The sequence below is a fragment of the Bos grunniens genome, chromosome 25 (assembly GCF_055505025.1).
Source record: "Bos grunniens cultivar Pamir isolate PY7600 chromosome 25, Bosgru_T2T1.0, whole genome shotgun sequence".
Lineage (NCBI taxonomy): Eukaryota > Metazoa > Chordata > Mammalia > Artiodactyla > Bovidae > Bos > Bos grunniens.
Window position 1 is genome coordinate 4,736,386 of NC_141189.1, and position 13,894 is coordinate 4,750,279.

Consider the following 13,894-nt stretch of genomic DNA (forward strand, 5'->3'; position numbering starts at 1 on the left):
AAGACTGTCAAGAGAGAAAATGGAATTCACTGGTGGTACAATGGTTAGGACTCCATGCTTTCACTGCCAAGGGCAAGGGTTCAGTCCCTGGTTGGGGAACTAAAATCTCACAAGCTGCTTGGTGCGGCCAGAAAGAGAGAAAAATATATATTTACTGCTTTGGTGTGCTTAGTTGCTTAGTCGTGTCTGACTCTCTTGCAACCCCTTGGACTATATATAGCCCACCAGGCTCCTCCTCTGTCCGTGGAGTTCCAGGCAAGAATACTGGAGTGGGTAGCCATGTCCTCCACCAGGGGATCTTCCCGACCCAGGGATCAAACCCCTGTCTCCTATGTTTCCTGCATTGCAGGCAGATTCTTTACCTGCTGAGCCATTGGAGAAGCCCTCCTTTTTTGGCAGAGAGTTTTAAATTAATTTACTTACCTTTTGGGGGCAAAAGTTAAATCCTGGAAAATGCTCTTAAAAGACTGTTTAGGAAGCAGAAGTTACTGTGTAAATCACTTTATTTTTTGAAAAGGTTTAAGAACCAGTAGTTTGTATACTTGTATGAGGTGACGGTGTAGGTGTTTCTGGGCACACGTCTAGCCAGAAAGGGTAGTGAGTCACTGGAGCTCTGTGGCCCTGTGCAGCTTGGAGGTCTTATTTCAGGAGATGAGCTAAGTCGTGATAACCATAGACAGAATTCCAGATGTTTCCCGGGAGAAGTCGCTTCAAGAGCTGTTTGTGTTTCTCCCCGTAAATGTTTCTGACATTTCTTTTACAGATGTCTTCCAGGGACAAGGGCTTCTGAGATAGCTTTAGGAGGGTTTCCCTTAGGAGGTGGAATTCCGGGAGCAGGATGCCCGCAGGTAGCTTTCCTTGGTTGTTGGTCAGCCTCAGAGGGTAAGAGCGGAAGAGCAACCTGGCAAGAAGGGCCGTGTCTCGTATGTTGGAGCCACGCTGGAGGTACATGTGTATCGGAGACTCCCCATTTCTTGTTAAGATGTTCACGTTGGCTTCAAACTCGAGCAGGAGGTTGATGATCACCTCCCTGCCTCCGAAACACGCCTCGTGGATGGCGGCCTGACCGTCGTGGTCCCGGGCGTTGACCTGGGCCCCATGGACCAGGAGCAGGCGAATGCAGCCGAGGCCCGCCGCCAGCAGCCGGCCGGCCTTGCTCGACGCAGTGCTCACCGCCAGCTTCAGGGCCGTGTTGCCCGTGGAGGAGACGGCGCAGTTGACGCTGGCCCCCCAGGCGATCAGCGTTTGCATCATCTCCTTGTTGAGTATGTTGGCAGCCATGTGCAGGGGCGTCATGCTGGACCCATTCTGGGCGTTGACCTGGGCCCCGTTCTGCGCCAGGATGGACAGGACCAGGTGGGTCCCGTAGATGGTGGCCAGGTGCAGCGGGCAGTGCCTGTGGCCGCTGTCCACCCGCGCATTCACCTGGGCCCCGTGCGCACACAGGATGCGGAGGCACAGGACGGCGTTTCTCTGGACGTCCGTCAGCATCGTCTGGATCTTGTTCCTCGGCTTCGTCCACGTGGTCGAGGTGATGGGCCAGTTCAGCAGCGTCAGGTGCAGGGTGGTGAAGCCTTGCGTGTCCCTGGAATAGGCATTCGGGGCAGGTTACACTCTGCTCACAGTGGGGATGGCTTGGCGGGGCGAGCTACGCTTACGAGGGAAACCATTACGATAGTCCCCTGTGATTACCCAAAAGATGGGTCTGACAGTCTGCATTGCTCTTTACTTTCTTGGGGTATCGCAGCATTCTGAGGGGGCAGGGTGGTATGCCTCACAGCACAGAGGGCCCCAGCTTCCTGTCACAGCTTGTGTCAGCTGCAACTCCTGCTAGATTCGTGGCCTCTTCCAGGCTGCATCTCAGTTACCTGTGTCCCAGCCCCTCCCCAGGGGAGTGTGCAAAGTTAGCAGCCATTCAGTAAAACTGCCTGGATTCCTGCATGATCCAGGGGTTCCCACCGAAGTGAGCCGTGAAGGGCCAGGGTGCCCGCCGACTCAGTCCCTGGTGGCCCTGCACCTGCTCCTCTAACCTGGCATTTTCACCCACGTGCGGATGGCGGGGGCTGCCTCTGGAGTTCACCCTCAGAACCTGCTCCACCCCAGGCCAAGCAAGGGTTTGACAACTCAGCCCTCGTCTCCGTTACTGAATTCTCTCACAGTTGCCTTCAGAACTCCTTGATTTTGGCAGAGAAAAGGGAAGGTCTCTTAGGAACATCTGACCGCTCCCCTGGAATTGGATAACTTTCGGTTCACCTGTGTGGATTTAGCGTTAAGCCCTGCGACAGGGAAGTGGGGAAATAGCAGCATCCCCACCTTGCAGAGCTTCCAGTCAAATGTGGAAGGATTAAGCCGACAGAGCTACTAACCAGGCTGGTGGGCAGAGTTCTCCAGAGGTCTGCCACCCCATCCAAGGCGAGGAAGGTGTACCAAGGAGTCCTGGTGGAGGGGTTGGGGAGCTGATGGTCCAGTCCTGGGAGGCCTGTGAGCGGGTCTGCAGACCCCGGTGGGGCTCATGGGGGAGGGTGACGGTACGATGGGTCAGGGGCCTTCTGGAGCACAGTCAGGATTTGGGGCTTTACTTTCGTTTATACCATGTACTTTTTCCATTCATTCAGATGGTATTTATAGGACACTTAGTATCAGTCTTGGTTTAGGTGGTGAAGATATATTGGGAAGCAGGATAAACTTCTTTCCAAGAAAATCTCTGCCTATTTCTATTTTCTTGTCTCTCCTGTCTAACTTAGGTCATTAAACTCCCTGAGGGCTGTGACCAGGGACTTGATTTTGCACAAACCATTACTGAGCACTTAAAACTCACGATGCTTTTAGTGGGCTGACTGGTGTTCTCGCATTATTTCCAATTTTTCAGAGGATCTCTAGTCAGTAAAGAAATTGGTTTGTTCAAAACGTGGTAACCTGTAGTCCATCCCTGGTGGAGGATGGATGAGTCCAGAAGGACCGGGAAAAGGGCACTGAAATGTTGTGTGTCTTGATTTATTCATATTTTCAAAACAGTGGCCCGTCGCGTTAACTTACCGTGCTTCTGGGTCAGCCCCGTGCTCCAGCAGACAAAGTAGACTCTGTGCCTTGCGGTATTTGGCTGCCAGGTGGATGGGGAGGAAGGACAGCGTCTCCTTGGGGGGAGAGAGACGTTACAAGTAGCCCAGTGTAGTTGGAAATAACAGTTGTGTTGATCCCTCTCAAAGGGATTAATTATGTTTAGAATCTCTTTAATTCAGTATTTTTGTGCTATCTGCACTGAAATTATCCTTTTCTTTTGCTTGTTTTAAATGACCCCAAGCTAGTCAATTCTGTATTATAAAAATCTGTATTTTACATTAATGCAGATTTACCAAGGGAGCAGATACAATTTACTTAAAGCTTTGAAAGTCGTTTCTTGTGATGAGCTCATTGTGTAGAACTAATGGTAATTGCTATCAAGTCCCTTCGAATTTAAATGAACCCAGAGGGTCATTGCCAAGTAGGTTCTGTGTATTTTACGGCTTTGCCAAAGCCATTGGTATCATTAGCAAATTCTACGTTTTCAAGGTTTCCAAGTTAATGCCACTTATGTTGTCTATGATTAGCAGAGCTGTTTACCCAAGTTCTTAAAACAGATGTATGTAGTGGCCTTACAGCATGACTGCAAGATTAGGGCAGAGGGTGACTTAAAAAAAAAATTATAAAGGTAATACTCATTGTATAAAAATTCAGACAATGAAAAAAGTATGTGTAAGAAAGGGAGAAGTGATTCCAGCACACAGATGTAGCCTTGGCACATTTGAGAGGATGACATGAAGGCTCTCCAGCCGTGTGAGCCGCGCCTCTGCTCACACCGCCTCCCGTGTGGTCCCTGGGAAGGGGGTGTTGCGACTCGGCAGAACACAGCTCGGGGCGCACTGCCTGGCCTGGGGCATGCTGAGGGCGCTGAGTGAGCGGGCAGGGGAGGCGAGTACCTGGCTGAGGAACAGCCTGGAGTTGGCCAGGCTACAACCCGTGGAGCTGGTCAGGATGGTCATGGGCTGGTTTACGGGGTGGCTCCTCAGCAGGGCCCGGAGCGCGGCGCAGTCCTGTCGCATGATGGCCTCACAGAGCTGGACGTGCAGCGTGGCCGCCGTGCTGCCCTCCAGGGCCTTGGGCCCGTTGGCTGCCCGCCCCTTGCTGCCTCTCTTGGTTATGTTTCCCATGAGCACAGCTTCCAGTGGGGAACCTAGGGATTCAGGGAAGGTGCAGTACGGAGTCGGTCAGTCCCACTCTCTGGGGTTCTTCCAGCTCAGTTCTAGAACTGACCTAGAACTGCTGAGAATCGTATCCATGAACACGACGCATTTTTACCTCAGAGTCCAACTTTTTCACCTGTTGTTCCTGTATTGTGCCAACAGAAGCGCTGTTTCCAGGACTTTCTCCTCAGTGATAAAAACGTATTCAGAGTGTCATCTTGTACATAAGATTGTTTTTTTCTGTTTTCTCTTCCCATTCAGCTACTGTTAAAGAAAACTGACGAAGCTAAAATAGGGGAATTTACACATTCAAATAAAACTTTTTTTTTTTTGTCCAGACCATGAGGCCCGTGGGATCTTTGTTTCCTAGTCAGGGATCGAACCTATGTGCCCTTCGTTGAAAGCTCGGAGTCCTAACCACTGAACCGTCAGGGAAGCCTCCAAACAAATGACTATGTTGAAATTAAGAAAACCTGACTTTTAACTTGAGCATTTTTTAGTTGTCAGTGGAATTCCTCCCGCCTCCAGCAGAGGGGTATTTTCGCACTGGTCTGGGGGTAGGTCCAAGGGAGACGTTGGATCTGCAGTGGTTGCTTCGACAGAGCAACATGTATACGTTCAGAGTGTGGCCCGGTCGCGCCCAACCCTGGCTGACACAGGGGAGACATCTAGGAGCTTAAAAAAAAAAAGACCAGTTTTCTTTTTTCTTTTTTTCCTTAAGAAAAGAAAAATCAACAGCTTTGACTTGTTGAAAGGATAGTAGTTTTTTAAAAGCTTCTCAGTGATTCTGAGGTCTCAGCAGGGCTAAGGTGTGCTTGTGTACAAGCATGCTCTATGTTAGAAGCTGGGGACTTGAAACCAATGTCAGTGCCCGTGTCCACCCCCTGGAATTCTGTTAGTCCAGGGAGTGGCTTGGACACTGAGATTTGTTTCAGGTTCTGCGGTGAAGCGCGGCCGAGTTTGAGAGCCACTGTTCTCATTGTGAATTCATGAAGGGCTGCCGATTCAACATCTACTCATTCTCAGTGTTTGTTTTAGAACACCGGGAAATTGACGTATTGTGTTTGTTTACAGCCCAGAAATATTTTCCTTCATGGCCCTGATCAGCAAGTGAAAATAGGAGACTTTGGCCTGGCCTGTGCAGACATCATCCAGAAAAACACAGACTGGGGCAGTGCAAATGGGGAGAGTAAGTTTGTTTTGGTGGTGGGTTTTGTTGGTTTGTTTTTACTATAAAAAGAGAGAGAGAGACACGGTTGGACACTGTCAGTATTTAAAGAGAATCATAAGGACTTAATAGCAAAGGTGTGGTTTTAAAAAGCAGCACCATTCCCTGGGGAGCTGCAGGGTCTGCTCAGGGTCAGGGGTCTTCACGTGGACGGTGCTAACCCTGCCAGGCTTCATCTTTGACTTTTCAAATCACAGGGGCGCCAACACACACCTCCAGAGTGGGTACGTGTCTGTACGCTTCCCCCGAACAGCTGGAGGGATCCGAGTATGATGCCAAGGTAGGACTGGTTCCCCTTTACCCCGATTGTACGTTTACCTATAGTCGGAAGTAACAGAAAGTACAGTAAATGCAGGGGAAGCTCTGATACCCAAGTGATTCTGGAGATGGTGGAGGGAGGGAGATAGATTCTCTCTCACATCAAACGGCCATAGTGGGAAAGCCTCACTTTCTAACTGCATCGTTGCGAAAGACCCAGATGCTGGGAAAGATGGAGGGCAGGAGGAAAAGGGGGTGACAGAGGGTGTGATGGTTGGACGGCATCATCGACTCAATGGACATGAGTCTGAGCAAACCCAGGAGACAGTGAAGGAAGGACAGGGAAGCCTGGCGTGCTGCAGTTCATGGGGTTCCAAGGAGTTGGACGTGATTTAGCGCGTCAGCAGCTGTTTTCAAATCCATGGGTGTCTCAGGTGTCGCCGTGTATGTCACCACTCAATGGCCGTCTCCCCCGTTTTCCAGTCAGATATGTATAGCTTGGGCGTGATCCTGCTGGAGCTCTTTCAGCCTTTTGGGACAGAAATGGAGCGAGCACACGTTTTAACAGGTTTGAGGACCGGACAGATCCCCGAGGCCCTCAGTAAACGGTGTCCTGTCCAAGCCAAGTACATCCAGCACTTAACCAGAAAGAACTCAGCCCAGAGGCCATCCGCCATCCAGCTGCTGCAGAGTGAGCTCTTCCAAAATTCTGGAAATGTATGTACGACTTATTTAATACTGGGGAAAACAGGAAGTCCAACATGGAGTTTGTTGTTTTGTTTTTTTTCCCATGGCAAAAACAAGTTTATTGAAAGAACAGAAAGAGCACCTCAAGGAAGAGGTGGGCCAAGCCAGGAGAGGCACTGGCCAGACGTGGTTTAAATTGTGGATCCCATTTCATGAAGAACAGTTGAGCTTAGAATAAGGGTTACAGAAACGAAATATCTCAACCCGTTCTCAGAGCTTCCAGTGCGCACTTGTCAGGCAAGCCAGGTAACCACTGCCAGCTCTCCGCGCTGAAGGAGGTCGCTTTGGGCTCCAGTTTCGAGCCTCACCCTGCCGTCAGAAGGTTTTGGTTTTCCTTTCCAGCTGTGGTATGTGGCCTTTTATGAATTGTTATGAAGTGTGTACTGGTAGAAGGGCTTCCCAGGCGGCATAGTGGTAAAGAATTTACCTGCGGTGCAGGAGATAGTGGTTTGATCCCTGGGTTGGGAAGATCCTCTGGAGGAACCCGCTCCAGTAGTCTTGCCTAGAGAATCCCACGGACAGAGGAGCCTGGTGGGCTGCAAAGAATTGGGCACGACTGAGTGCACAGCAGAAAGGTGCACGCAACAGGGGATCCAGGACAGCAGGGACGCCCAGGGGAGCTGGCCTGTCTGTGGCTGGGCCCTCCTTAACCAGTCTGAGAGCTCAGCGCTTGGGTGCGGGAGTCTGGCCTTCTCTCCCGTGAGCAGGCGTTGCCCCAGGCAGCCCCTCCCCGCCCTCCTTCCCTGCTCGGTGTTTCACTCCCGGGTATGAACAGAAACCTTCCAAGACTTAGTCTAGACTCAGAGAGAAACTCACAGGTTCTCTGGTGCTTTGCTACTCAGAGTGGGTCCTCCGGCCAGCAGCACCAGCCTCACCTGGGAGCTCGTTAGAAACACGGGCTCTGGGCTCTGCGGCCCTGACCTGCGTCGTAACAAGGTCTCCCAGGGCCTTCCCCCCAGCGTGTGGGCAGCAGTGTGCGAACGTGCTGCTTCCGGGCAGCAGACTCTGGACCAGCGGGTAAAATCACTGCCAACTTGATAGAATTCTCCGAGCCCCCTCCCCCCACACCGACCTGTTAAAAACAAAAGCTGCGGGAGAAGGGGCTGCCGTGAGTGCTTCCACAGGCCCTCCAAGGGGTTCTGAGCCTCACGAGTTAGGGACCCACTGGCAGCTGGTTAGTTGGTTTGTCTCCTGTTTAAGGCTTATTCGTTTTTGAGTCAAAGCAGGGAATTTTACTAGATGTAAGCAGGCAGATGTAGTGGCTTTCTCTGAGCCTCTGAAAGGAGCAGATGTGGTGGTTAGCATGATCTCCTTGTGTGGAGGGAATTTTCTAACTCCCTGTGAGGATGCTGAGTGGAGACCATCGTTATTGGTATTAATAGTAAGGATTTCTCCTTGTAGAACTGTTTTCCACACCTCCACACAGATACATCTGTTTATACCCGTGGCCCTCACTTTGCACTGTGTGTAGTGCAGGACTGTGAAAATGACCACGCAGAGCTCACAGCATACAAAAGGAGCTTAATCATTGATGGGAAAAAGCCAACAGTTACTCCTTGACCTTTAAAAATGTTAAAACATTTAACACTCTGGCGTTATGTAGTTACAGATGTACACAGACATGAAAAGTTGTAAAACTACAACGGAGAATTAAAGTGTTGCAGTAGTCTGGGCAGTGCCCGCCTCCATCTCGCCCCGTAACCTAGGGTTCGGAGTGAGCACCTTTCATATGGTGACTTGTCACCCTGCTTGCCAAGTTTGCAGCAGCTTCTGGCATTTTGTCTTGGGCACTTTTGATGCTGGGATCTGTCCCCAGGGGTTCTTTCCTGGGGACGTCTGCGTCCTCTTCCTGTTTGATAAGCCACCCTCACCCTGTGCTGGATGGTGGCACGATCCGCAGCCATCAGCTGTCCTGTCTGGGATGCTGCATGTTTGATTTTCCCTTCCAGCACCGTCCCTTCTCATTGCTCGGCTGCACTTGCATCTCTGTTGGCCGATTCCCTCTTTCAAAAACGTCAGAGGGTTTATCACTGGGAGACAGGAGGCAGTGCAGCTGCGCGCACACTGCCGCTGTGTGAACCGACTCACACACCCGGCGACCAGCCACCAGGGCTTCTGAGAGAGGTGAGCACTGTCCCCGATCAGGAGACACGTGGTGGGTCACATCGCGTGCTGTGGACTTGAAGAGCTCAGGCAGGCAGGCACTCTACCTGGGTAACTGACGCTTGACCACATGGCTGGGTGACGTGTAGTAAGCCATGGGAACTGGAATCCACGCAGGTCAGGACTGTGCAGAGAGGCAGCCTGTATGTTTCAAAGGAAGAACCTGAGGCAGTGGAGCTTAAAATTTTCTCTCTTCACAGGTTAATCTCACCCTACAGATGAAGATACTCGAGCAAGAGAAAGAAATTCAGGAACTAAGGAAGCAGCTAAGTCTCCTCTGTCAGGACAAAGGAGTAAAGGGTAACAAGAGAGATGGGGGCGTGCCCATCTAGCCACAAGGGCTCTGTAAACAGGAAAGTGGACTTGAACTCTGCTAACCGAAACAGTCAACCGGAGTGTGAATTTTCCCTCTTTACTAGGATTTGAACTTAACCTGAACAGTCAACTGGAGTGTAAATTTTCAACCTTTACTAGGGTGTAGCTGGTGTAACTTTTAATTGTATGTAGTAATCCTCTACAGGACTCATCAAAGTGAGGTTCTGACAGTGTCTTTTAAGGCTGGCATTTTGCACGTGAGACAGCTGCAAACGAACCCTGCTCTCGTCTTTCCCTTCTGCCCCGTGTGCTCCTTCTCCTGCATTTCTTACCTTAATATCACCACCCCTCCAACCCCTGACCGTGAAATGCAGGCCTCTTCCTCAGCACTTCTGAGCGCTGCCTGCTGACTACATCCTCCTCTAGAATGTTCTGCCGCAGGGATACGGTGTGCTCTGAACCTCTCTCTGCCGGAGCCCAGGCCCATGTGCTCGCTGGGCTGTTGAGTCAACAGCTGCTGGCTCCCCCCCACCCTCCACACTACTGCCCGACTCACTACGAGACGTAAGCCAGCGGCATGGCACACGTCACCCAGCCTGTTCCTGTTCTCTTCACCTTCACCTGGGCATCACTCCCAAACCCACACCCCCTCAAAGCTTTGTGCTTCTGTGCCCCCCAACCATCGCCGGGCAGCTGCGAAGTCCCTGCCTTTGCCCTGCGTGGTTCCGACGGGCTTCCTCCTCACAGACCCATGTCCCCCAAACCTACATTCCTCAAGGCAGCGACGTGACGTTCACGTTTACACCCCGACGTGTTGCTGGCAGCTGTCGTGGTATATCCCACAGTGTCCATGGATTTTAAATAAAATGAAAACCGCGAGTTAATTATGTGATGCTTTTATTGATACTTGACCCTTGGCCTAAATAAAGGCTTTGATTTTAGTACGAGTCCCTTTACCAGTAATAGGCACGAAACAGCACCATTCTTAAAATTGAAACCCTTGAAGATCAGCGGCCGAGCTTCACTGAAGGAGCTTGAGGGCCGTGTGGAAAGGGGCCAGGTTTTCGCAGGCCTGCATCCACTTCTGCACATTGGCGGGCGCCATCCCCCCGCAGCCCCCCGTCTGCCGGAGCACGGACCACAACACCACATCAGCCACTGTGAGCTCGTCCCCCACGAGCCAGGGGGTCTTCCCGAGGGCAGAGTTCATGGAGCGGAACACGGCGGCCTTCTCTTTACTGCTGCCCTCTTTCAGCTGAAAAATAGCTATATCCACCCAGCTATCTATGAGGGTTAAGTTCACAGCATCCTGCTTCTGGCCAAACAGCGAGAACAGGAAGCGGGCGATGTTCCCTTCCCCTTCGATGGGACACATCGTCTGGACGCTGAACTTCATCTGCGTCTTCGGCACTGAAAGGAATAAACACCACGAGACGTCAGCAAGGGCGGCCTCACCAGAGAAGTGTTCAGGCGGCGTGGCGTGGGGGCGGGGTGGGGTGGGGTGCCCCATCAGTCATGCACCCAGTGGTACTTAAAAGGTTGCTAATATTCAAGAAAGTTTAAACTAGGTTAAAAGCATGCCAACTATATTATCAAGTAACCATTTCTGGTATTTGGTGATGACAGCATTCAAGCTAGAAGGACCTCCAACCATCTGTACCCCAGGATCTGGCGATAAGGACTGGGAACCAGGGGTCTTGTGTACCAGCGAGACCTCCTGCCGCCCTGGCCCTGACTCTCAAGCCTCACGGGATGGACATGAGCTCACTTCCCTCTAGGAGCCTGACTGGAAAGGCGCCCTGCAGTGGGATACTGAACAAGTGACACCCTGCCATCCTTTATCAGGTCACGTCTGTTAGGAGAGAACGCCAGTGTCCACCCCCACCCCCCACTATGATGACAGGCTTTGGAACGTGCCAGCGGCATCCCCTGCCTTGGCTGCATAGACCAGAACCCCCCACCCCCTGCCCTGGACTGAGTCAGGACCTACGCCTTCCCAGAGGATGGAGCGCATCTCTGGGTAAGGATGCCTCTACTCCTGCAGAGACCTCAGGGGGTTCCTAGACTCGGAGAGGGTCAGACCTGAGGGCGGACGGCCGAGGAGCGCCCCCCAGCCCCTTCCTGTTCACATGGTGGGTGTCTAAGCCCGTCCCGCCGCTCACCGTCCTTCCAGATGAGGGTGAAGCCCAGCTGGTACTCGTGGCGGGGCTGCTGCCTCGTCTGCTCGCCGAAGCACTGGAGGAGGTTGTCCGGCACGCTCCGGACGGCCGAGTGCGTGTGCACCGAGGACAGGACCTTGTAGTGGTCGCACAGCAGCCGGTGCAGCACGAGCAGGGAGAGGGGTGGCGAGGCGGGGTTCGCGTTGATCACGATGTCCTTCAGCGCCCCGTGGTCCTGGGGAGCGGCAGACCGTCACGGGGAAGGGACACCCCCCACCGACGTGAGTCAGAACCTGACCAGGCTTAGTTCGCCAAGTGTCAGCTCCTGGAAGGCGCCACCATCACCCCAGCCTCAGCTGAGGCGGGAGGGGGCCCCTGCGGCTCTCAGCTTGGTGAGAACCGGGGACAGCAGCGACTCGAGTCCCTCCAGCCCCACTGGATGCTTCCACAAGCAAGTGACTTTACCGTCAAGTCAGTACAACACAGTGGGAAGGACCCTTCTGTTTTTCCCCAAGTTAAAAAAAAATTACACATGCAATTACTCCTTTTACTAAACTGAACACTCAACAGTATATAGTTTCTACAGCAATTTGGTTTACATGCCAATGAGGAACCCCTTGGGGCTTCTCAGGTGGCTTAGCAGTAAAGAATCCACCTGCCCATGCAGGAGATTCAAGAGACATGGGTTCGACCCCTGGGTTGGAAAGATCCCCCGGAGTATGAAATGGCAAACCGCTCCAGTATTCTTGCCTGGGAAACTTCACAGACAGAGGAGCCTGGTGGGCCACAGTCCATGGGCCACAGAGTTGGACGTGACCGAGTGACTGAGCACAGCACAGAAGAGCCCTGAGGAAAAGGGTCTTGGCTAAGGGAGACTGTGAATTAAAGTGCAGGAATGCACCGCCTTTCTGTTTTCTAAATTTAACTACAGGTGATTTACGACGCGCACCGCCCTTTTAGATGCAGACTCATTTCTGTACTTCCACACTTCACAATGAATGAACTCGTGACACAGCAGAGGCCACACGGCTTGGCTTTCTGTCCACAGCCCTGCCACAATCTGGCCTCTGGTCTGGTCTGGCCAGGCCACTCCTGACTGATGCTTTTCACGTGGACCTAGGCTGGATGCTCTCCATTTCTCCAAACGTATCGTGTTACCTGAGCCTGCCTTCTGCAGTATCAAAATTCATCTGAAGCACCGTGAGCTCGAGGAGGCCCCTCTGGCCCTGGGACACCTGACACGGTTGTGCTCACTGATTTATCCCCTACGCAGACTGGCTCCCGGGGGACTGGCTGGGCGGGGTCTCAGGCAAACAGGAACTGGGTGACGAAGGGACACGTGACTGCAGAGGGACGCGTGTTTTCAAAAATAGCTCTGGGCCAGACTGCAGCACTGCCTCGCTTGTTAGGCTTTCGAGCAGGACCATTTCTACCGTCAGTTCTAGGGGTGGTGCTAGCGGGGATTCTTGGGGCAAACACTTTTGTACCCACTTGTTAACAAGATGTTCTTTTTCTGCTAACTGAATTGTTCCCTATATCAGCTGCAGCAATTGAATTTTAATAGAGCAAATGGATTTAAGCAAAATATGTCTGAGGTATGAGACAGTGTCTTGCTTTCGGCAACAAACTACAGAAGGTTTGGGGAGATATCTGTACCTGGGCAGCCAAAGCTCTGAAATTCAGGCCCTTCCCGAGGAACAAAGGTTGACTTGGAACCTCAGAGAAGCACGAGACACCCAACAGCTGCTTCCCCAGGGCTCAGAGGCTGCTCGGAGCTGCCACGAGTGGCAGGAAGAAGGGACTCCCGGGTCCCTCCTCTGCCTAAAGGTCCTCCCAGTCTCTGCATCGAGAACTGCAGAGCTGCATTAGTGCTTGCCTGGCTTCACTCAAAGCTCATGCATCTGTTCCGCGCAGGTACAATCAGAAGAGGAAAAAAGAATGTGCTTTGTGTACCATCTTTGAAAACGTGGAAACCCGGGCTTCAGTCACACTAGCACAATCTTCCAGCACCCACCACCACCACCCAGCGCTGTAATGTTCTTCAGCTTCCTGAATGAACTTACCTGTCCGAGCATGGCGTTTAAGTCCACGGTGCTGGTTGACAGAGCAGCCGGCTCGTCAGCCTGGATTATGTTGGTTACATCCAAGTCCGCATCTGGTGTCTGAATCATCTTGGACAGACCATCGACCGCAGCTTTCAACTCGTACAGACGTTTTAAAATATCGTCTTGGTGGGACTCAAGAGCTTGAAGAGATGGGTCTGAGGCTTCCTAAACAGACCAACATTAGAACATTCATTTCCTCTCACGGCAAAGCACTTTGTTTAAACTTGGCCACTTGCCTTCTACTTAGTTCCATGAATTCATCAAACTTCCTGCCTTTCAAAAGACATCCAAATGAAGTAGCAGGATCATCTCATTTTCCTCAGTCCCATAGGTCCTGAAATCAATCCCCAAATGCTATAAAACAAACAACGCTGTGACTGAAAACCACTTTGAAATTGTAAGGCTCCTACTTCAGGCACTTAAGTCTTTAAAAACAGAGAATGAGAAAAACACACACACACAGATTGTTCCTTCTATCAAACTAGTTCAAAGTACTTTACGTAAATGAACAGAATAAAGACGGAGGTGGCAATAAGAATGCGGTCAGTAATTTATACCAATGGAAGGAAAACGGGGGCGCACAACTTAAAAAATGCCCTTAGGTTTGGAAGTATATCCAGGGTGGGCAGGGTGGTGGTGGTAGTGTGTGTGTGTGTCAGTGCGTGATCTGTGCCCCAAATCATTTTTGCGGCAGTACTG

General features: G+C 51.7%; 3 protein-coding genes across 4 annotated transcripts in view; 1 reads left to right on the plus strand and 2 right to left on the minus strand.

Annotated features, from left to right (window-relative positions):
* EIF2AK1 (eukaryotic translation initiation factor 2 alpha kinase 1) overlaps window positions 1–9,815 on the plus strand; it is a 26,940-nt gene extending 17,125 nt beyond the window's left edge. For both annotated transcript variants that reach the window (XM_086373914.1, XM_086373915.1), the window contains 4 exons: window positions 5,295–5,409; window positions 5,646–5,728; window positions 6,190–6,423; window positions 8,817–9,815. In XM_086373914.1, coding sequence (XP_086230040.1) covers window positions 5,295–5,409; window positions 5,646–5,728; window positions 6,190–6,423; window positions 8,817–8,948 — 564 coding nt within the window. In that variant the 3' untranslated portion in view covers window positions 8,949–9,815. The remainder of the gene's footprint in view (window positions 1–5,294; window positions 5,410–5,645; window positions 5,729–6,189; window positions 6,424–8,816) is intronic.
* ANKRD61 (ankyrin repeat domain 61) lies at window positions 492–4,259 on the minus strand. Its single transcript, XM_086373927.1, has 3 exons — window positions 3,957–4,259; window positions 3,037–3,134; window positions 492–1,585 (listed from the first exon to the last, which is right to left on the minus strand). Exons 1-3 carry the CDS (start codon window positions 4,185–4,187, stop codon window positions 640–642), a joined length of 1,275 nt encoding a protein of 424 aa, XP_086230053.1. The 5' UTR covers window positions 4,188–4,259; the 3' UTR covers window positions 492–639.
* The window catches only part of AIMP2 (aminoacyl tRNA synthetase complex interacting multifunctional protein 2), an 8,128-nt gene continuing 4,045 nt past the window's right edge, over window positions 9,812–13,894 (minus strand). The window contains exons 2-4 of the mRNA XM_086373923.1: window positions 13,154–13,360; window positions 11,094–11,325; window positions 9,812–10,341 (exon numbers count right to left, since the gene is read on the minus strand). Coding sequence (XP_086230049.1) covers window positions 9,953–10,341; window positions 11,094–11,325; window positions 13,154–13,360 — 828 coding nt within the window. The 3' untranslated portion in view covers window positions 9,812–9,952. The remainder of the gene's footprint in view (window positions 10,342–11,093; window positions 11,326–13,153; window positions 13,361–13,894) is intronic.